Source organism: Haliotis cracherodii, unplaced genomic scaffold (assembly GCF_022045235.1).
Source record: "Haliotis cracherodii isolate W230 unplaced genomic scaffold, xgHalCrac1.p SCAF_46, whole genome shotgun sequence".
In the NCBI taxonomy this organism is placed as follows: Eukaryota; Metazoa; Mollusca; class Gastropoda; order Lepetellida; family Haliotidae; genus Haliotis; species Haliotis cracherodii.
In genome coordinates, this window is record NW_027266304.1 from 277,450 (window position 1) to 301,531 (window position 24,082).

The 24,082-nt window shown below is 46.1% G+C and overlaps 2 protein-coding genes across 3 annotated transcripts in view; one reads left to right on the plus strand and one right to left on the minus strand.

Annotated features, from left to right (window-relative positions):
* Positions 1 to 4,856: 4,856 nt before the first annotated feature.
* On the minus strand, positions 4,857 to 10,311 carry LOC139441858 (RNA-binding protein 7-like). Its single transcript, XM_071222602.1, has 2 exons — positions 10,224 to 10,311; positions 4,857 to 8,734 (listed from the first exon to the last, which is right to left on the minus strand). Exons 1-2 carry the CDS (start codon positions 10,302 to 10,304, stop codon positions 8,048 to 8,050), a joined length of 768 nt encoding a protein of 255 aa, XP_071078703.1. The 5' UTR covers positions 10,305 to 10,311; the 3' UTR covers positions 4,857 to 8,047.
* A 1,168-nt stretch (positions 10,312 to 11,479) lies between these two features.
* LOC139441855 (DNA repair protein XRCC1-like) overlaps positions 11,480 to 24,082 on the plus strand; it is a 66,036-nt gene continuing 53,433 nt past the window's right edge. Inside the window, exons 1-2 of one of the 2 annotated variants that reach the window (XM_071222596.1) lie at positions 11,480 to 11,635; positions 14,948 to 15,040. In XM_071222596.1, the coding sequence (XP_071078697.1) occupies positions 11,585 to 11,635; positions 14,948 to 15,040 (144 nt within the window). In that variant the 5' untranslated portion in view covers positions 11,480 to 11,584. The remainder of the gene's footprint in view (positions 11,636 to 14,947; positions 15,041 to 24,082) is intronic. The other variant, XM_071222597.1, reaches the window with a different exon arrangement.

The following is a 24,082-nucleotide window of genomic DNA, read 5'->3' on the forward strand; positions in this document are numbered from 1 at the left end:
GGTTTGTCTGGCTCAGACGCGATTATCTAAACTGCCCCCATCCCCGCTATATTCGCTATATTCCAGCTATATGACGGTGGTCTAAATAATCCAGTCTGGACCAAACAATCCAGTGATTGACATCATGAGCATCGATCCACGCAATTGGGGTCGATGACATGCATCAAGCACGTGATCCCGTTAGTCGCCTCTTACGACAAGCATGGGTTGGTGACCACCTACCCCGGACCTTCACGAGTGAGTGAGTGAGTGTGTGGGTGGGTGGGTGCGTGCGTGCGTACTTTTAGTAGTGTTCACCCAATATCACCGAGGGGGACACAAATTATGGATGACATCGAACCGGGGCTTAGTCCCAACAATTAATTTAATGTGCCGACATCTTCCACGTCATTCTTGTAGGCTGCCATTAAGTACAGAAATGATTAATATCCAAGTACTTTGACGGGAACAACCCCCTTAATTGTTGTTGGGCTTCTATTTCGAGGGTTTCGGGACTCGGCGTGTTGTACGCGGGACTTGGCGTGTTGTACGCGGGACTTGGCAGTGTTGTACGCGGGACTTGGCGGTGTTGTACGGCAATGTACGCGGGACTAGGCGGTGTTGTGCGCAGGACTTGGCAGTGTTGTACGCGGGAACCTTGGCGTGTTGTACGCGGGACTTGGCGTGTTGTGCGCAGGACTTGGCAGTGTTGTACGCGGGACTTGGCGTGTTGTACGCGGGACTTGGCGTGTTGTACGCGGGAACCTTGGCGTGTTGTACGCGGGACTTGGCGTGTTGTACGCGGGACTTGGCGTGTTGTACGCAGGACTTGGCGTGTTGTACGCGGGACTAGGCGGTGTTGTGCGCAGGACTTGGCGTGTTGTACGCGGGAACCTTGGCGTGTTGTACGCGGGACTTGGCGTGTTGTACGCGGGACTTGGCGTGTTGTACGCGGGACTTGGCGTGTTGTACGCAGGACTTGGCGTGTTGTACGCGGGACTAGGCGGTGTTGTGCGCAGGACTTGGCGTGTTGTACGCGGGAACCTAGGCGTGTTGTACGCGGGACTTGGCGTGTTGTACGCGGGACTTGGCGTGTTGTACGCGGGACTTGGCAATGTTGTACGCGGGACGTATAGTCAACATCCTCAAACAATTAACGGTGTACGTAACACATTCCTTTATATATTTTATGTGAAGTAATTGAACTTCAAATCGCACCTTTTATGACCAAGTCATGTGTTCTTCAGGTTTTCGTCTGTTTCCGGCACACGCCCGGACATTATTGACTCATTCGTGACGAACTTGTGTCATTCCGGGAGAAGACGTGCATCCCTCGCAGGTTTCCGTATTGACATATGAACACGAGAACTGCTTGTAAAAGAAATGATAACTCTTTTTCTCCCCACGTTTGACAATCACTGGATTGTCTGGTCCTGACTCGATTATTTACAGACCGCCATCATATACCTGGAATATTGCTGAGTGTACCCCTCTATTTGATATTTCACAGCCATAACCTTAAGGTATTGCTCAAATTATGTACAGCCTTTTATAATAATACGATATTGACGAGTTTGTGATTGTGTTGTTCCAGACCTGTATACTGGTCTTTACTTAGTTTAAGTCCCTTGAATATACAGGATCTCAGGCCACTTATATCGAGTCTACACTGTGACAGCCAAACATCACCAAATTCCAGATCTTCTAGTATTGATTTTGCCTTAGTAACCCGTTTATGTTCACAGATACCAGATATCACATAAGTAAGTAATATTTATACACAGTATGTGACAACTTCGCAGAGTTTGATTGCCCTAATTTTGACCACTAACAAAGAACAGCTAATCTAATGTATGCAGATAATGGGACGTTCCAGCCTCCCCATATAACACAGGAAGTGGTGGGCATGTTATAACACAGGAAGTGGTGGACATGTTTGAACACAGGAAGTGGTGGGCATGTTATAACACAGGAAGTGGTGGGCATGTTATAACACAGGAAGTTGTGGGCATGTAATAACACAGGAAGTGGTGGGCATGTTATAACACAGGAAGTGGTGGGCATGTTTGAACACAGGAAGTGGTGGGCATGTTATAACACAGGAAGTGGTGGGCATGTTATAACACAGGAGGTGGTGGGCATGTTTGAACACAGGAAGTGATGGGCATGTTATAACACAGGAAGTGGCGGGCATGTTTGAACACAGGAAGTGGTGGGCATGTTTGAACACAGGAAGTGGTGGGCATGTTATAACACAGGAAGTGGTGGACATGTTTGAACACAGGAAGTGGTGGGCATGTTATAACACAGGAAGTTGTGGGCATGTTATAACACAGGAAGTGGTGGGCATGTTATAACACAGGAAGTGGTGGGCATGTTTGAACACAGGAAGTGGTGGGCATGTTATAACACAGGAAGTGGTGGACATGTTTGAACACAGGAAGTGGTGGGCATGTTATAACACAGGAAGTGGTGGGCATGTTATAACACAGGAAGTGGTGGGCATGTTATAACACAGGAAGTGGTGGGCATGTTATAACACAGGAAGTGGTGGGCATGTTTGAACACAGGAAGTGGTGGGCATGTTATAACACAGGAAGTGGTGGGCATGTTTGAACACAGGAAGTGATGGGCATGTTATAACACAGGAAGTGGCGGACATGTTTGAACACAGGAAGTGGTGGGCATGTTTGAACACAGGAAGTGGTGGGCATGTTATAACACAGGAAGTGGTGGACATGTTTGAACACAGGAAGTGGTGAGCATGTTATAACACAGGAAGTGGTGGGCATGTTTGAACACAGGAAGTGGTGGGCATGTTATAACACAGGAAGTGATGGGCATGTTATAACACAGGAAGTGATGGGCATGTTATAACACAGGAAGTGGTGGGCATGTTTGAACACAGGAAGTGGTGGGCATGTTTGAACACAGGAAGTGGTGGGCACGTTATAACACAGGTAGTGGTGGGCATGTTTGAACACAGGAAGTGGTGGGCATGTTTGAACACAGGAAGTGGTGGGCATGTTTGAACACAGGATGTGGTGGGCATGTTTGAACATAGGAAGTGGTGGGCATGTTTGAACACAGGAAGTGGTGGGCATGTTTGAACACAGGAAGTGGTGGGCATGTTATAACACAGGAAGTGGTGGGCATGTTTGAACCCAGGAAGTGGTGGGCATGTTTGAACACAGGAAGTGGTGGGCATGTTTGAACACAGGAAGTGGTGGGCATGTTTGAACACATGAAGTGGTAAACATGTTTGAACGCTCAACGACATTTTAAAGACACGTGATTGCAGATTTTCGAGTAATGCACTGTTGCCCCCGCTCCATACTTCCGAGCCGTAAAGTATGTAATATTTGTTCACCCATACATTCAAATAATCTAATGTGACGCTAAAATAATATATTGAGTAAACGACTTTATTTCAGTACCAAAATCATGGCTTTTGTAGTTTTTTTCTTACTTGTGAGGGCGGTCGGGTACCCTAGTCGTAAGAGTTCGCTCGTCACGCCGAAGACCCGGGTTCGATTCCCGACATGGGTAAAATGTGTGAAGCTCATTTCTGGTGTCCCCCGCTGTGATATTGCTGGAATATTGCTAAAGGCGGCGTAAAACCATACTCACTCACTCACTCACTCCTACTTGTGACAAACTTGTTATTTTTGGATAGTATTAGTCCTAGTTACTCGCACTCGTTAGTATTTCCAACAACTGATTCATTCATAGTGAAGACAAATTTGGAATTTTTTTGGAGTCATCTAAACAACAACTTTTGTCTTATCAACAGGTACAGTTAATGTGTTGTATTTACAGAACACTTCAAAGTCACAGTTATATCGCGGCGTGTCAGCTTAATGTGGGAGGAAAGCCCGAAGTGATGCAGGTCTCAGACGTTTACCACTTCGGTGAAACCCACGAGCACGGGTATGGTGCTGAAAAACCTAGAAACGTAATCGGGGCGAACCGGGATTCGAACCCACAATCATAGGTTTCTGGCGTGCCCAAGGGACACAACTCTGCACAGCGAATCGCGGCGCCTTAGACGACTGGGTCATTCACGTGAAAGTTCTCATCCATACTTTTGATGAAACTTCAAACTCACTGAGATCATGTTCTTCTTCGTGATTGTTCAGATTGCTATCCAAAGGGAATAACTCCTGCAGTGTCGTCTCTTCACCAGGTCTCACTCCTCTGCCCCAGATTTCAGAGTCTTTCAAAAACGAACTAAGCTTTACGATTTTGAATTTTTTCAAATATGAATATTTTAACATACATTTCTTATACGATTTGCAACAAGATATGCCAGAATGTATGTACGTCACTTATTCAGGTTGTATAAACCCCTGTTATTCATCACATAAATTTCTATTTTCACTTTCTGTATTTAATGCTGATATGTAAACCGCGGCTTCTTGTTATTGCGGGAATTTTCTTTCACAATTTCGAAACAATTCGTTTGAATATCTTTGCGTGTATGATTTGTGGACATTGGCAACAGTGACGCAGACATCGGCAACAGTGATGCAGATATAGGCAACAGTGACACAGACATCACGCAGACATCGGAAACAGTGACACAGACATCGGCAACAGTGACACAGACATCGGCAACAGTGATGCAGATATAGGCAACAGTGACACAGACATCACGCAGACATCGGAAACAGTGACACAGACATCGGCAACAGTGACACAGACATCGGCAACAGTGACGCAGACATCACGCAGACATCGGCAACAGTGACGCAGACATCGGCAACAGTGACACAGACATCGGCAACAGTGACGCAGACATCGGCAACAATGACAAGTCATGATATCCAGCAAAAGAACAAGAAGATGAAACAAGTAGACATTATTTTATTGCAATTTTTCATTAAAAACAACAGTGTGGATGACGTGAATACAACACATCCACACAACATGGCCAGACGATGGCAACACAGAATCACGTATAAAGTACACACAACTGATGGATTGTTTACTTAATCCTGTCTTACTGGATCCTCCTCAGGTGTTCTGTCCATCATGGTGTTACAGTCAATGAGTTGGGTTTAACGCCACTTTTAACAGTATTCCAGTTATATCACGGCGTGTCAGCCTAATGTGGGAGGAAAGCCCGAAGTAATGCAGGTCTCAGACGTTTACCACTTCGGTGAAACCCACGAGCACGGATATGGTGCTGACAAACCTAGAAACATAATTGGGGCGAACCGGGATTCGAACCCACAATCATAGATTTCTGGCGTGCCCAAGGGACGCAACTCTGCACAGTGAATCGCGGCGCCTTAGACGACTGGGCCAACCGTGCCCCCCTGGTGTTACAGTGTTATCCTTCTGTTGTCATTGTTACAGTGTTATCCTTCTGTTGTCATTGTTACAGTGTTATCCTTCTGTTGTCATTGTTACAGTGTTATCCTTCTGTTGTCATTGTTTAACCTACTCACGTTAATCTCCCTCATGTAGGCACTTGTTGTTCCTGTTAATCCTCCATCTTCTCTGTACCATGTTCATTACTCAGCTGGCTTGAAAACGGTACAAGGATCTATACTGAAATGTCACCTCGCTTGACAATGGTACAAGGATCTATACTGAAACGTCACCTTGCTTGACAACGGTACAAGGATCTATACTGAAACGTCACCTTGCTTGACAACGGTACAAGGATCTATACTGAAACGTCACCTTGCTTGACAACGGTACAAGGATCTATACTGAAACGTCACCTTGCTTGACAACGGTACAAGGATCTATACTGAAACGTCACCTTGCTTGACAACGGTACAAGGATCTATACTGAAACGTCACCTTGCTTGACAACGGTACAAGGATCTATACTGAAACGTCACCTTGATTGACAACGGTACAAGGATCTATACTGAAACGTCACCTTGCTTGACAACCGTACAAGGATCTATACTGAAACGTCACCTTGCTTGACAACGGTACAAGGATCTATACTGAAACGTCACCTTGCTTGACAACCGTACAAGGATCTATACTGAAACGTCACCTTGCTTGACAACGGTACAAGGATCTATACTGAAACGTCACCTTGCTTGACAACGGTACAAGGATCTATACTGAAACGTCACATTGCTTGACAACGGTACAAGGATCTATACTGAAACGTCACCTTGCTTGACATCCGGCACAAGGATCTATACTGAAACGTCACCTTGCTTGACATCCGGTACAAGGATCTATACTGAAACGTTGTCTGGCTTGACAACAGAGAAGGATCTATACTGAAACGTTGCCTTGCTCGACAACGGAGAAGGATCTATACTGAAACGTACTTCATATATTATAATCATGTCAGCTGTCTTGGATCACAATAATTTAGAGAGTTAGAGAGACACCACTGATCACCAATACGCACTTTCAATTTCATTAGCCAAGGAATTTGTACAAATAGAAAAACAACAGATTCATGCAGGTTTCAATCACGACCAGCAGTCCTTTCATTTTACTGGCTTCTGATTGGTCAATGTGTCTGTGTGAGGCATCTGATTGGTCAGTGTGTCTGTGTGAGGCATCTGATTGGTTTGATACTGTGGACCAATCCCCAACTGCAACAGACAGCAGCTTCACCCAGCTCCATACATCAACACAATGTCTGCCTCATCACCACTTCACGGACCAATGTTCCCAATCAAGGAGGTCGTGGTCCCCGATTCTGTTGATGAACATGGCTTGTACAGTGGGGCAGTTTACTCTAACATTGATATGTGATCAGTTGGAATGGAGACAGTAAAGTGAGTGTCATCTTCCCGACACAAGAGAGTTAACTGACTATAAAAGTCCAGTTTCCACCCTTGCCGAACTAGGCTGGTATTATGGAGTCTACACTAGTCCAATCAAAATCGCGCACCGAAATCGAAATCCGCTTCGTAGAGGTGTCATGCAGATTACGGTCGACTGCAGGATTTGCAAAGCATGTGCACTGCTAACTCGTTGTCAACAGATATTTTCTAAACCTTTTCATGTTTTTAATCAAGGTGCTCACGTGATTTGATGCACTTTGTAATGTAAGGCTCGTTTTATATAGATCTTGATTATCGATCAGATCGTCTTGACTGGGCGCCACCGTTTTGTTTGAAACAAATGCAAGTGATACGAGAGGTTGAATCTGATTGGTCAATAGGAGAGGCATAGAAAGGAAATAACTCGTAATAGCCACTGGTGGCGCTACGATCGAGCCCAGGAATTCCAGCCTAGTTCGGCAAGTGTGGAAACTGGACTTTAAAGTCAGTGAACTCTCTAGCCTCGGGAAGATCAGTGAGTGTGAGTTTTGTGCATTCATACGCAGCTGCTAAAGTTATCCTTTTGACTGAAAATACGTCTTCATCATTGATTTCTTTAGAACGACATTTTATCACAAAGAGATTATGGCCCTTGTGTGTATTACTTGCCGAAGGCTGAGTCTCGATGGACATAACTCCTATGTGTGTCAAAGCTTCAACTGTCCCTGACACCTATTAAGGGTTGTCATGGAAACTGCATGGAATCCATGTCTCCCAGAATATCCCCTCCAGTCAGCGATGCCCTCGTCCCTGTAAGGTGTGCTAACATTCTTAGCTCTGTATGTGCACCTCATTCTTTAGGCAGACACTTCAAAGTACAAAATGAGAGGTCGATGATAATATTTTGGTAGAGTTATTCAACCTTGCCAATACTTGAAATTAGCTCACGATACTGTCTCCATGGCAACTGGTACTGTTTCACTGTACACACACTCATATAACAACACGCACAGTGACGTGGTAGTCACTAGTCCATCAAGTCGAGAGTCAGAACCACAACTGTCTGAAACACTTCTGTAAACTTCTGTCTCTATAGACCATGGCAATGGATATTGTCTCCACAAACCATGGCAACAGATAGTGTCTCCACAAACCATGGCAACAGATACTGTCTCCAAAAACCATGGCAACAGATAGTGTCTCCACAAACCATGGCAACAGATACTGTCTCCACAAACCATGGCAACAGATACTGTCTCCACAAACCATGGCAACAGATACAGTCCCTACAAATCATTGCAAGTCCCAGCTGAGAACTAATATCGTCTTCTGGTGCTGTGGGGTCGCTGGTATGGCTGCATGCGGTCGTAGTCTCGGTGCTGACGGCCATCTTGTCTATGAACGGCCAGGCTGAGATTCTGCTGTTGGAGTATGCGCTGTCTGCGCACATCGATGCTTTCAAGGTTGTCGTTGTGATACTGGGGGCTCCCACCCTGGTACACTTGGGGCGACTCTGGGCGGTACTGTGGCGAGTGACGGGAATGTCGATCACCATGCTCATCTTGATTCTTATCTGCGCCGCCGTGCCATGTGTGGGATCGCTGGTACCGAGACGGAGGCTCATTCGGCCTTGACCCGTGTTCCCGATCCCGTGGACTACGGAACGGTTCATGCTGTTCTGTGTTTGGTCCAGAAGAAGCACGGTGGTAGTTGGACCGACCGCCATGTTGGTGTGCGGTGTCGCGGGGGTAGGCGTCCCGCTGCTCTGGGGCGTACTGGGGACTGCTGTAGGGGGAGGGGCTGTTGTGGGGGGAGGAGCTGCTGGGGAGGGAGGAGGACCCTGACCGTGTCTGTAGACGCAGGTACTGGCCAAACAGTCGGATACCTTCATACAGCTGCATGGTGTACGCCACGGATTCCTCGTGCCGGAAGTTGATGAAGGCAAACTTCTTGTTGCGTCCGTCCTTGTCCTTTGGGATGGTGACACGGTCCAAGGGGCCAGCCTGAAACAAACACACCATGTGTAGTGTGTACTCAGACACAAACAAGCTTGTATCATGACGTATAGAACCAGTACGTCTGAAACACAGACAACATCAACAAAACAATGATCATAATGGGGTGCTTGATCATAAAGGGGTGCTTGATCATAAAGCAGTGCTTGATCATAATGGGGTGCTTGATCGTAAAGGGGTGCTTGATCGTAAAGGGGTGCTTGATCATAATGGGGTGCTTGATCATAAAGGGGTGCTTGATCGTAAAGGGGTGCTTGATTGTAAAGGGGTGCTTGATCATAAAGGGGTGCTTGATCATAAAGGGGTGCTTGATCATAATGGGGTGCTTGATCATAATGGGGTGCTTGATTGTAAAGGGGTGCTAGATCGTAAAGGGGTGCTTGATCATAATGGGGTGCTTGATCATAATGGGGTGCTTGATCATAAAGGGGTGCTTGATCATATTGGGGTGCTTGATCATAATGGGGTGCTTAATTGTAAAGGGGTGCTTGATCATAGAGGAGTGCTTGATCATAAAGGGGTGCTTGATCATAAAGGGGTGCTTGATTGTAAAGGGGTGCTTGATCATAAAGGGGTGCTTGATTGTAAAGGGGTGCTTGATTGTAAGGGGGTACTTGATCATAAAGGGGTGCTTGATCATAATGGGGTGCTTGATTGTAAAGGGGTGCTTGATCATAAAGGGGTGCTTGATCATAATGGGGTGCTTGATTGTAAAGGGGTGCTAGATCGTAAAGGGGTGCTTGATCGTAATGGGGTGCTTGATCATAATGGGGTGCTTGATCATAAAGGGGTGCTTGATCATAGAGGAGTGCTTGATCATAAAGGGGTGCTTGATCATAAAGGGGTGCTTGATTGTAAAGGGGTGCTTGATCATAAAGGGGTGCTTGATTGTAAAGGGGTGCTTGATTGTAAAGGGGTACTTGATCATAAAGGGGTGCTTGATCATAATGGGGTGCTTGATTGTAAAGGGGTCCTTGATCATAAAGGGGTGCTTGATTGTAAAGGGGTGCTTGATCATAAAGGGGTGCTTGATCATAAAGCCGTACATCAATCCAATGATGGTAAAGGGCTTCATCAGAAAGGGGACCGAAAGGCTAAGCATAAAGTTGGGGCTAACCCACCCTATTAACTCCCGATACAACTACCCCCAAGGATTGACGAGGCACGAGACGTGTGAAGCCGGCAGTCTGAGCGCTATATTAACTAACTTTGAGATTTAACGTGCGCTTTCCGCGTGTAATGGCGCTATATTAGCTGCTCCTGGTTTAAAAGATTGATGGCAAGGGCGACTACTCTAAGCCTAAATAGCATCCATCTGTTTATCACATCTTCACATCACAGACTGTGCCAAAAAATCCTAATCCGGAAAACCCCAACTTCCATCAGACAGTTTATTCTGAGAGAGGACAATATTTTCTGAGGAAGATATAGCATAAACATAGGGCATGCACTTTTATGTACATTATACTTAAATTACCTGAAGAAAAAGTTCATATAACAATTCTTCCGTGACTTTATCGCCCAAACCACCGACCCACAACACACAATTGTCCGCCATGATTATTCTCAAGCTCCTCACAACAATGGCCAGTTCGCAGTGCTCTCTATGCTACCGCAATAAAGAAGGTGTCACGCGCTGGGTAGGAGCTTGGATTTATAGACTGGGTTTCTGTCTACCGAAACTGGTAGACACATGCTCCTCGCAGCGAAAGCGTGTTCGCGGAGCTCCCACTGTGAAAGGTGGCTACACTAACACGGTGTTCAACTCACAACCGACGGATAGTTATGTTTTCAAACAAGTGATGACTGTCGTGACACCGATTCCTCTTACCCCAACTTAATTATTTTCTTTGTTTGTCAATTTGAATTTCTATTTCAACCAGAGACCATATAATAGATCTTTTATATATGGTCTCTGTTTCAACTATCATGTTTTTGGTTGTTTAATTTGTTTGTTGTTGAACGCCGCACTCAGCAATATTCCAGCTATATGACGGTGGTCTGTATAAATAATCGAGTCTGGACCAGACAATCCAGTGACTGACATCATGAGCATCGATCTACGCAATTGTGATACTCGATCCCGTTTGTCGCCTCTTACAAGCATGCCTTCTACGGCAAGCATGGGTTGGTGAAGACCTATATATTCTACCCCGGATCTTCACGGGTCCAACTTTCATGTAATAGGTACAGTAAAAACGTAAGGGGGAAGTTGGGTGATTTTCCGTTCGTCTGCTCTCGAAACATACGAAAAGTTACATTCATCTGGGAAATATGGTCAGTTTAACCTTTTCAAAATTCGATATGATGGCATTCCCAAAGACATAACAAATAGTTTAAACGTTACTACATTCGGGGTTAGAGGGCAAATTTCAGGATTCTTGTAATGACCGCTCCGACAATGACGGCAGCGATGTCAACGAGAGTGTAACAAAGAAGCGCTGGGCTTGCGTCGCTAAACCAACAGTGGAACCAGTTTACTTGGATTAATTCTTAGCAAAGGGAGGCAATCCGTGTAGTTCTATCGATACTTCGTACCGCTAATTCATATATATGTTTTTTTTAATGGGAATTATGAGGACAACGATGCTTTGATTATGATTGACAGATGATATGATGATAATAAGAACTATTGCATTAAAATATATTATGTGGGTGCTCGGGAAACTCGCTCTTTACTTTTAGCCAATGAGCAAGGGAACCGGTCGTTTGCCCGGTTACGTAGCGGCCATCTTGTTTATTTTTCCGCGAGATTTGAGAGTTGTGTGTGATGATTTCTGGATTTGTTGAGTTAGCGATTTTCGGGAACAGCAGAGAGCAGGCCTGAGCTCTGACATCATGCCGGAAATTAAAATCCAACATGTCGTCTCTTCCAGTTCTGAAGACAAGGTAGAAATTGTTTGCAATTGTTTTGTTGTAAGCTAGGCCTAAACACGGACAAATATGCGAAGTTTTTGTCTGTTTGTCTGACTTTGAGTCTGAGGAGTAAAACACAAGATTTGCTAAAACTAACCCAAACTAACGATAAAAATAAAAGTCATTAAACAATTTTATGTGTAACTGAAGGCAAATGATGGTAACATGCCATAGGTAATTAAGTGATTGTGGTCGATCATATCGTAGTGGAAAGTTGTTAAGTGGTGGGCTGCCGTCTGCTGCAGAACTTGATCGAGTTGAAACCGACTCGCCTAAAACAATCTGACCTGACTCACCTAAAATATATTTAATATTTTGGTATGCGTTTGGCAAATATAACTTAGGTTAGGCCTAATGATCACAATTACTAGTATATTCATACACAAGTATGGAAATAATACTAAAAACAACAACGTATCATCCATAAAATTTGTCTTCTGTCATATTTACATCCTAAAAACATACATTAAACGATCACTTAAGTCTTTACATACCTAATGGGTTCGTTATATCCATCAAATAATAAATCCATAATTCATATCCTGAAGATAACACAACGTACGTTGCAGTTGCACCACCACATGTTCACTAAACTGGCATTTGTATTTTTTCCCAGAGTTTTGAAGAATTCTCGCCTTTGATTGGTCAACGCAGATATAATGATAAAGTGACAACTATTTGTTATCATAGTACAGTAATCCTGTGCTGAACTGTTGAGTTTATTTATTTTTTATCGCCGAAACTAATCAATCAGTGATGGGATGTCATCGAGAGTGACACCGATTGTATCAAAACAACACCATGACATCGTTCACTCATTCGAGTCGGTTACGCTATTGGGACCAAGACTAAAACACTAACATTTAGGTACATTATGTGTATAAAATGCATTACTATGTATTTCTGATAGTTACATACTGATTCTAAAATACAAAAACCGACTGTAGTTCGCTCAAATTTTTGGGTCAAAATCTTTTTAGGCGAGTCAGATTTTAGGCGAGTCTGGTGTATCCCACTTGATCAGACGTGCCAGTAGTGAGTGAATGAGTATGGTTTTACGCCGCTTTTAACGATATTCAACAATATCATAGCGGGGTAACACCAGAAATTGACTTCACACGATGTACCCATGTTGAAACGGAACCAGGCTAAAACGTCACCTCAGCAAAACGTCACCGATTTCTCTGGCGAAAACGGCAACTTTGTGACGGATGAAAACGGCACCTCTATTTTTAATAACGATTAGAATGATTTATGTAGTAGTATATCTGACTTATGTTATTTGTTACATATTATTGATGTATTTACATGTTATTTCCTGTTTTCCAGTTGTTCACAGATAACTACATACATATACCGTTCTTCACAGTTTTCATCTTCATCACAGTTTACAATATTGTGATAGTAGCTGACTCAGGGGGCTAATTTCTAATGTAAACTTGTTTTAACATTTCCCTATTATTGGTGTTTGCAAGCGACCATGTTAGTTTAATTTCATTTATTTTACCAAGGTAAAAAAAAATAGGGTGCAGTTTTCGCCAGGCAATAACCGTTTTCGCTTGAGAGAAGGTGTTGTTTTCGCCAATCGGTGCTGTTTTGCTGAGGTGACGTTTTTACTATAACTCGTTGAACCAGGCTCTTCGGTGTGATGAGCAAACGCTTCAACCACCAGGCTACCCCACCGCCCCTCTTCTGACTCTTATGTGTTTGAATAAAGATAAAACATCTGTCAACTTCAGTGTATTCATGTATGGGCCATCATTTGGTAAAAAGAAATAATTTTGAAATAAAGAACAAAAGCATGCAATAATAGCCAAATGTTACGAATAACATATTAAACGTTCCTGTGTAACTTCTGACTTTGTAACTTTGCCCATATGCAACACCAGATAATTTTTTGTATGTGTATCTAAATAGAATATTTGCCAGTGCTTCGGTCAAACTATTCCCAATCGGACATTTTGTGCCTTCCCTTGCAAGGTTGGTTATTATTATTATTAGTTACATGGTCCTATGAGTTAATGTTCCTATGAATTGGACCTCCAGTGGGATGGGTTGGCTTCAGTGTTCCCATCCTATTCCGAGCTGTAACTTGAAAACCGTTCAATATGTTTCAATGGAACTTGGTATGTGTGTTGCTCATCAGCTTAACTGATGCCTTTTGGTATTTTAATATTTTTCAAAATTGTAAATTTTTATATTTCCATGGAGACAATTTCAACTTAGTCTCCCATAAAGAGTCAACATGACATCAACTGTCATGCTGCTTCATTGATGCAGTAATCAGAATCTGTACTGGTATGTTTTGCTTTTATTCTATTTTGTATTTTCAAAAACATCATAGTAACCATGGTAACAACTTGAACTAATGTATCAGAAAAAGGGAGGAGGGACACAAATGCTTTCATGAGTAAAAACACATTCTAGTTTGGTTATTGATATTGTTTAGAGATTAGTTGTCAGCCATCTGAAATGTTGGGCAATGCTCTTCATAAATGACCTGTGTTAAGTAAGATTTTTAAAAACATTTTTAACATGTTAAAAATTGTTTAAACGCTACATACTACGAACTATGAGTTGCAAACTACGAGCTTCACAATCCACATGGAGTGTTGGTGCCTGCAGTTGGCTGTGACTATCCACTAGTCCTAAGTCCGAGGCTACTTAAAGTCGGTTTGGTCTAGTAAACTCGGCTAATAATAGTCCATAATAACACTGAACTATACTGAACAACATGGGGCAGTTGGCCCTCACTGACCCACTGTCTCACTGGAAACTGTGGATTATGTTCAGCAAATAAAGAAACGTTCAGTGGACACATTGTTCCCCGAGTTTTGCCATGTTGTATTCACTCTGCACTCTGCAGCCATGGAAACCATCTCGAGATACATCTCATGTAGTGAAAGCTTTGAGTGCTTTCACGACTTCTGGTTTGTTTGTGCTAAGTAATATTGTAATACAGACACAAAGACCGTGGTGGCACAATACAGACCCATGCTTGCCGAAAAGGTGACTGCTTGTCGTAAGAGGCAACTATTGGGATCGGGTGGTCAGACTTGCTGTCTTGGTTGATGCATGTCATCGTATCCCAATTGCGTGGATTGATGCTCATGATGTCAATCACATGATTGTCTGGTCCAGACTCAATTATTTATACAGACCACCATCATATACCGGTAGCTGGAATATTGCTGAGTGCAGCGTTAAACAACAAACATACAAAAGTTAATCAGTACTGACCTGTTGTCCTCGCTGGTCTCATGTGTACCCTTGTCTCCCCCAAAGAACCACCCAGCTGAGAACCTGCTGAAACCAGAGGGGACGTTCAAGTGGAAGTGTGCCGCCCCGGGGGCGAAGTCCGCTGTGGTGGTGTTGCAGGTATACCCTGTCTGTACCCCTGTATCTATATGATCTGTCTGTACCCGTGTATCTATATACCCTGTCTGTACCCCTATATCTATATACCCTGTCTGTACCCCTGTATCTATATACCCTGTCTGTACCCGTGTATCTATATACCCTGTCTGTACCCCTGTATCTATATACCCTGTCTGTACCCGTGTATCTATATACCCTGTCTGTACACCTGTATCTCTATACCCTGTCTGTACCCGTGTATCTATATACCCTGTCTGTACCCCTGTATCTATATACCCTGTCTGTACCCCTGTATCTATATACCCTGTCTGTACCCCTGTATCTATATACCCTGTATCTATATACCCTGTCTGTACCCCTGTATCTATATACCCTGTCTGTACCCCTGTATCTATATACCCTGTCTGCACCCCTGTATCTATATACCCTGTCTGTACCCGTGTATCTATATACCCTGTCTGTACCCCTGTATCTATATACCCTGTCTGTACCCGTGTATCTATATACCCTGTCTGTACACCTGTATCTCTATACCCTGTCTGTACCCGTGTATCTATATACCCTGTCTGTACCCCTGTATCTATATACCCTGTCTGTACCCCTGTATCTATATACCCTGTCTGTACCCCTGTATCTATATACCCTGTATCTATATACCCTGTCTACCCCTGTATCTATATACCCTGTCTGTACCCCTGTATCTATATACCCTGTCTGCACCCCTGTATCTATATACCCTGTATCTTTATACCCTGTCTGTACACCTGTATCTATATACCCTGTCTGTACACCTGTATCTATATACCCTGTCTGTACCCCTGTATCTATATACCCTGTATCTATATACCCTGTCTGTACCCCTATATCTATATACCCTGTATCTATATACCCTGTCTGTACCCCTGTATCTATATACCCTGTCTGTACCCCTGTATCTATACGCCCTGTATCTATATACCCTGTATCTATATGCCTACACCCCTGAATCTATGTCCCCACACCCCTGAATCTATGTCCCTACACCCCTGAATCTGTCCATAAACCCCTGAATCTATGTCCCTACACCCCTGAATCTATGTCCCTACACCCCTGAATCTATGTCCCTACACCTACACCCCTGAATCTATGTCCCTACACCCCTGAATCTGTCCATACACCCCTGATTCTGTCCCTACACCCCTGAATCTATGTCCCTACACCCCTGAATCTATGTCCCTACACCTACACCCCTGAATCTATGTCCCTACACCTACACCCCTGAATCTATGTCCCTACACCCCTGAATCTATGTCCCTACACCCCTGAATCTATGTCCCTACACCCCTGAATCTATGTCCCTACACCCCTGAATCTCTGTCCCTGCACCCCTGAATCTATGTCCCTACACCCCTGAATCTATGTCCCTGCACCCCTGAAACTATGTCCCTACACCTACACCCCTGAATCTGTCCCTACACCCCTGAACCTGTATCCCTACACCCCTGAATCTGTCCCTACACCCCTGAATCTGTCCATACACCCCTGATTCTATGTCCCTACACCCCTGAACCTGTATCCCTACACCCCTGAATCTATGTCCCTACACCCCTGATTCTATGTCCCTACACCTACACCCCTGAATCTATGTCCCTACACCCCTGAATCTGTGTCCCTACACCTACACCCCTGAATCTATGTCCATACACCCCTGAACCTGTATCCCTACACCCCTGAATCTATGTCCCTACACCCCTGAATCTGTCCATACACCCCTGATTCTATGTCCCTACACCCCTGAATCTATGTCCCTACACCCCTGAATCTGTCCATACACCCCTGATTCTATGTCCCTGCACCTACACCCCTGAATCTATGTCCCTACATCTACACCCCTGAATCTATGTCCCTACACCCCTGAATCTATGTCCCTACACCCCTGAATCTATGTCCCTACACCTACACCCCTGAATCTATGTCCCTACACCCCTGAATCTATGTCCCTACACCCCTGAATCTATGTCCCTACACCCCTGAATCTATGTCCCTACACCTACACCCCTGAATCTATGTCCCTACACCCCTGAATCTATGTCCCTACACCCCTGAATCTATGTCCCTACACCTACACCCCTGAATCTATGTCCCTACACCCCTGAATCTATGTCCCTACACCCCTGAATCTATGTCCCTACACCCCTGAATCTATGTCCCTGCACCCCTGAATCTATGTCCCTACACCTACACCCCTGAATCTATGTCCCTACATCCCTGAATCTATGTCCATACACCTACACCCCTGAATCTATGTCCCTACTCCCCTGAATCTATGTCCCTACACCCCTGAATCTATGTCCCTACACCCCTGAATCTATGTCCCTACACCTACACCCCTGAATCTATGTCCCTACACCCCTGAATCTATGTCCCTACACCCCTGAATCTATGTCCCTACACCCCTGAATCTATGTCCCTACACCTACACCCCTGAATCTATGTCCCTACACCCCTGAATCTATGTCCCTACACCTTCACCCCTGAATCTATGTCCCTACACCCCTGAATCTATGTCCCTACACCCCTGAATCTATGTCCCTACACCCCTGAATCTATGTCCCTACACCCCTGAATCTATGTCCCTGCACCTACACCCCTGAATCTATGTCCCTGCACCCCTGAATCTATGTCCCTACACCTACACCCCTGAATCTATGTCCCTACACCCCTGAATCTATGTCCCTACACCCCTGAATCTATGTCCCTACACCCCTGAATCTATGTCCCTGCACCTACACCCCTGAATCTATGTCCCTGCACCCCTGAATCTATGTCCCTACACCTACTCCCCTGAATCTATGTCCCTACACCTACATCCCTGAATCTATGTCCTTACACCCCTGAATCTATGTCCCTACACCTACACCCCTGAATCTATGTCCCTACACCCCTGAATCTATGTCCCTACACCCCTGAATCTGTCCATACACCCCTGAATCTATGTCCCTACACCCCTGAATCTATGTCCCTACACCCCTGAATCTATGTCCCTACACCTACACCCCTGAATCTATGTCCCTACACCCCTGAATCTGTCCATACACCCCTGATTCTATGTCCCTACACCCCTGAATCTATGTCCCTACACCCCTGAATCTATGTCCCTACACCTACACCCCTGAATCTATGTCCCTACACCTACACCCCTGAATCTATGTCCCTACACCCCTGAATCTATGTCCCTACACCCCTGAATCTATGTCCCTACACCCCTGAATCTATGTCCCTACACCCCTGAATCTGTGTCCCTGCACCCCTGAATCTATGTCCCTACACCCCTGAATCTATGTCCCTGCACCCCTGAATCTATGTCCCTACATCCCTGAATCTATGTCCCTACACCTACACCCCTGAATCTATGTCCCTACACCCCTGAATCTATGTCCCTACACCCCTGAATCTATGTCCCTACACCCCTGAATCTATGTCCCTACACCCCTGAATCTATGTCCCTGCACCCCTGAATCTATGTCCCTACACCTACACCCCTGAATCTATGTCCCTACATCCCTGAATCTATGTCCATACACCTACACCCCTGAATCTATGTCCCTACACCCCTGAATCTATGTCCCTACACCTACACCCCTGAATCTATGTCCCTACACCTACACCCCTGAATCTATGTCCCTACACCTACACCCCTGAATCTATGTCCCTACACCCCTGAATCTATGTCCCTACACCCCTGAATCTATGTCCCTACACCCCTGAATCTGTGTCCCTGCACCCCTGAATCTATGTCCCTACACCCCTGAATCTATGTCCCTACACCTACACCCCTGAATCTATGTCCCTACACCCCTGAATCTATGTCCCTACACCTACACCCCTGAATCTATGTCCCTACACCCCTGAATCTATGTCCCTACACCCCTGAATCTATGTCCCTGCACCCCTGAATCTATGTCCCTACACCTACACCCCTGAATCTATGTCCCTACATCCCTGAATCTATGTCCATACACCTACACCCCTGAATCTATGTCCCTACTCCCCTGAATCTATGTCCCTACACCCCTGAATCTATGTCCCTACACCCCTGAATCTATGTCCCTACACCTACACCCCTGAATCTATGTCCCTACACCCCTGAATCTATGTCCCTACACCCCTGAATCTATGTCCCTACACCTACACCCCTGAATCTATGTCCCTGCACCCCTGAATCTATGTCCCTACACCCCTGAATCTGTCCCTACACCTACACCCCTGAATCTATGTCCCTGCACCTACACCCCTGAATCTATGTCCCTACACCCCTGAATCTATGTCCCTACACCCCTGAATCTATGTCCCTACACCTACACCCCTGAATCTATGTCCCTGCACCTACACCCCTGAATCTATGTCCCTACACCCCTGAATCTATGTCCCTACACCCCTGAATCTATGTCCCTACACCTACACCCCTGAATCTATGTCCCTACACCTACACCCCTGAATCTATGTCCCTACACCTACACCCCTGAATCTATGTCCCTACACCCCTGAATCTATGTCCCTACACCCCTGAATCTATGTCCCTACACCCCTGAATCTATGTCCCTACACCCCTGAATCTGTGTCCCTGCACCCCTGAATCTATGTCCCTACACCCCTGAATCTATGTCCCTGCACCCCTGAATCTATGTCCCTACACCCCTGAATCTATGTCCCTACACCTACACCCCTGAATCTATGTCCCTACACCCCTGAATTTATGTCCCTACACCCCTGAATCTATGTCCCTACACCCCTGAATCTATGTCCCTGTACCCCTGAATCTATGTCCCTACACCTACACCCCTGAATCTATGTCCCTACATCCCTGAATCTATGTCCATACACCTACACCCCTGAATCTATGTCCCTACTCCCCTGAATCTATGTCCCTACACCCCTGAATCTATGTCCCTACACCCCTGAATCTATGTCCCTACACCTACACCCCTGAATCTATGTCCCTACACCCCTGAATCTATGTCCCTACACCCCTGAATCTATGTCCCTACACCCCTGAATCTATGTCCCTACACCTACACCCCTGAATCTATGTCCCTGCACCTACACCCCTGAATCTATGTCCCTACACCCCTGAATCTATGTCCCTACACCCCTGAATCTATGTCCCTACACCTACACCCCTGAATCTATGTCCCTACACCCCTGAATCTATGTCCCTACACCCCTGAATCTATGTCCCTACACCTACACCCCTGAATCTATGTCCCTACACCTACACCCCTGAATCTATGTCCCTACACCTACACCCCTGAATCTATGTCCCTACACCCCTGAATCTATGTCCCTACACCCCTGAATCTGTCCATACACCTACACCCCTGAATCTATGTCCCTACACCCCTGAATCTATGTCCCTACACCTACACCCCTGAATCTATGTCCCTACACCCCTGAATCTATGTCCCTACACCCCTGAATCTATGTCCCTACACCCCTGAATCTATGTCCCTACACCTACACCCCTGAATCTATGTCCCTGCACCTACACCCCTGAATCTATGTCCCTACACCCCTGAATCTATGTCCCTACACCCCTGAATCTATGTCCCTACACCTACACCCCTGAATCTATGTCCCTACACCCCTGAATCTATGTCCCTACACCCCTGAATCTATGTCCCTACACCTACACCCCTGAATCTATGTCCCTTCACTCCTGAATCTATGTCCCTACACCCCTGAATCTATGTCCCTACACCCCTGAATCTATGTCCCTACACCTACACCCCTGAATCTATGTCCCTGCACCTACACCCCTGAATCTATGTCCCTACACCCCTGAATCTATGTCCATACACCCCTGAATCTATGTCCCTACACCCCTGAATCTATGTCCCTACACCTACACCCCTGAATCTATGTCCCTACACCCCTGAATCTATGTCCCTGCACCTACACCCCTGAATCTATGTCCCTGCACCCCTGAATCTATGTCCCTACACCTACACCCCTGAATCTATGTCCCTGCACCTACACCCCTGAATCTATGTCCCCGCACCCCTGAATCTATGTCCCTACACCCCTGAATCTATGTCCATACACCTACACCCCTTAATCTATGTCCCTACACCCCTGAATCTATGTCCCTACACCTACACCCCTGAATCTATGTCCCTACACCCCTGAATCTATGTCCCTACACCCCTGAATCTATGTCCCTACACCCCTGAATCTATGTCCAAACACCCCTGAATCTATGTCCCTACATCCCTGAATCTATGTCCCTACACCCCTGAATCTATGTCCCTATATCCCTGAATCTATGTCCCTACACCCCTGAATCTATGTCCCTACATCCCTCAATCTGTCCCCACACCCCTGAATCTGTCCCTACACCCCTGATTCTATGTCCCCACACCCCTGAATCTATGTCCCTACATCCCTGAATCTATGTCCCTACATCCCTGAATCTGTCCCCACACCCCTGAATCTGTCCCTACACCCCTGATTCTATGTCCCTACATCCCTGAATCTATGTCCCTACACCCCTGAATCTGTGTCCCTACACCCCTGAATCTATGTCCCTACACCCCTGAATCTATGTCCCTACATCCCTGAATCTATGTCCCTACACCCCTGAATCTGTGTCCCTACACCCCTGAATCTATGTCCCTACACCCCTGAATCTATGTTCCTACACCCCTGAATCTATGTCCCCACACCCCTGAATCTGTCCCTACACCCCTGAATCTATGTCCCTACATCCCTGAATCTATGTCCCTACACCCCTGAATCTGTGTCCCTACACCCCTGAATCTATGTCCCTACACCCCTGAATCTATGTCCCTACACCCCTGAATCTATGTCCCTACACCCCTGAATCTATGTCCCTACATCCCTGAATCTATGTCCCTACACCCCTGAATCTGTGTCCCTACACCCCTGAATCTATGTCCCCACACCCCTGAATCTATGTCCCTACACCCCTGAATCTATGTCCCTACACCCCTGAATCTATGTCCCTACATCCCTGAATCTGTGTCCCTACACCCCTGAATCTATGTCCCTTCACCCCTGAATCTGTCCATACACCCCTGAATCTGTCCATACACCCCTGAATCTATGTCCCTACACCCCTGAACCTGTGTCCCTACATCCCTGAATCTATGTCCCTACACCCCTGAACCTGTATCCCTACACCCCTGAATCTGTCCCTACACCCCTGAATCTGTCCCTTCACCCCTAAATCTGTCCCTACACCCCTGAATCTGTGTCCCTACACCCCTGAATCTATGTCCCTGCACCTACACCCCTGAATCTATGTCCCTACACCCCTGAATCTATGTCCCTGCACCCCTGAATCTGTGTCCCTGCACCCCTGAATCTGTGTCCCTACACCCCTGAATCTATGTCCCTACTCCCCTGAATCTGTCCATACACCCCTGTATCTATGTCCCTACACCCCTGAACCTGTGTCCCTACATCCCTGAATCTATGTCCCTACACCCCTGAATCTTTGTCCCTACTCCCCTGAATCTATGTCCCTACACCCCTGAATCTATGTCCCTACATCCCTGAATCTATGTCCCTACACCCCTGAATCTTTGTCCCTACTCCCCTGAATCTATGTCCCTATATCCCTAAATCTATGACCCTACATCCCTGAATCTATGTCCCTACATCCCTGAATCTATGTCCCTACATCCCTGAATCTATGTCCCTACATCCCTGAATCTATGTCCCTACATCCTTGAATCTGTGTCCCTACACCCCTGAATCTATGTCCCTGCACCCCTGAACCTGTGTCCCTACACCCCTGAATCTATGTCCCTACTCCCCTGAATCTTTGTCCCTACTCCCCTGAATCTATGTCCCTACACCCCTGAATCTATGTCCCTACATCCCTGAATCTATGTCCCTACACCCCTGAACCTGAATCTGTCCCTACACCCCTGAATATGTCCATACACCCCTGAATCTGTCCCTACACCCCTGAATCTATGTCCCTACACCCCTGAATCTATGTCCCTGCACCTCTGAATCTATGTCCCTGCACCCCTGAATCTATGTCCCCGCACCCCTGAATCTATGTCCCCGCACCCCTGAATCTATGTCCCTGCACCTCTGAATCTATGTCCCTGCACCCCTGAATCTATGTCCCCGCACCCCTGAATCTATGTCCCCGCACCCCTGAATCTATGTCCCCGCACCCCTGAATCTATGTCCCTACACCCCTGAATCTATGTCCCTACATCCCTGAATCTATGTCCCTACACCCCTGAATCTGTGTCCCTACACCCCTGAATCTATGTCCCTACACCCCTGAATCTATGTCCCTACACCCCTGAATCTATGTCCCCACACCCCTGAATCTGTCCCTACACCCCTGAATCTATGTCCCTACATCCCTGAATCTATGTCCCTACACCCCTGAATCTGTGTCCCTACACCCCTGAATCTATGTCCCTACACCCCTGAATCTATGTCCCTACACCCCTGAATCTATGTCCCTACACCCCTGAATCTATGTCCCTACATCCCTGAATCTATGTCCCTACACCCCTGAATCTGTGTCCCTACACCCCTGAATCTATGTCCCCACACCCCTGAATCTATGTCCCTACACCCCTGAATCTATGTCCCTACACCCCTGAATCTATGTCCCTACATCCCTGAATCTGTGTCCCTACACCCCTGAATCTATGTCCCTTCACCCCTGAATCTGTCCATACACCCCTGAATCTGTCCATACACCCCTGAATCTATGTCCCTACACCCCTGAACCTGTGTCCCTACATCCCTGAATCTATGTCCCTACACCCCTGAACCTGTATCCCTACACCCCTGAATCTGTCCCTACACCCCTGAATCTGTCCCTTCACCCCTAAATCTGTCCCTACACCCCTGAATCTGTGTCCCTACACCACTGAATCTATGTCCCTGCACCTACACCCCTGAATCTATGTCCCTACACCCCTGAATCTATGTCCCTGCACCCCTGAATCTGTGTCCCTGCACCCCTGAATCTGTGTCCCTACACCCCTGAATCTATGTCCCTACTCC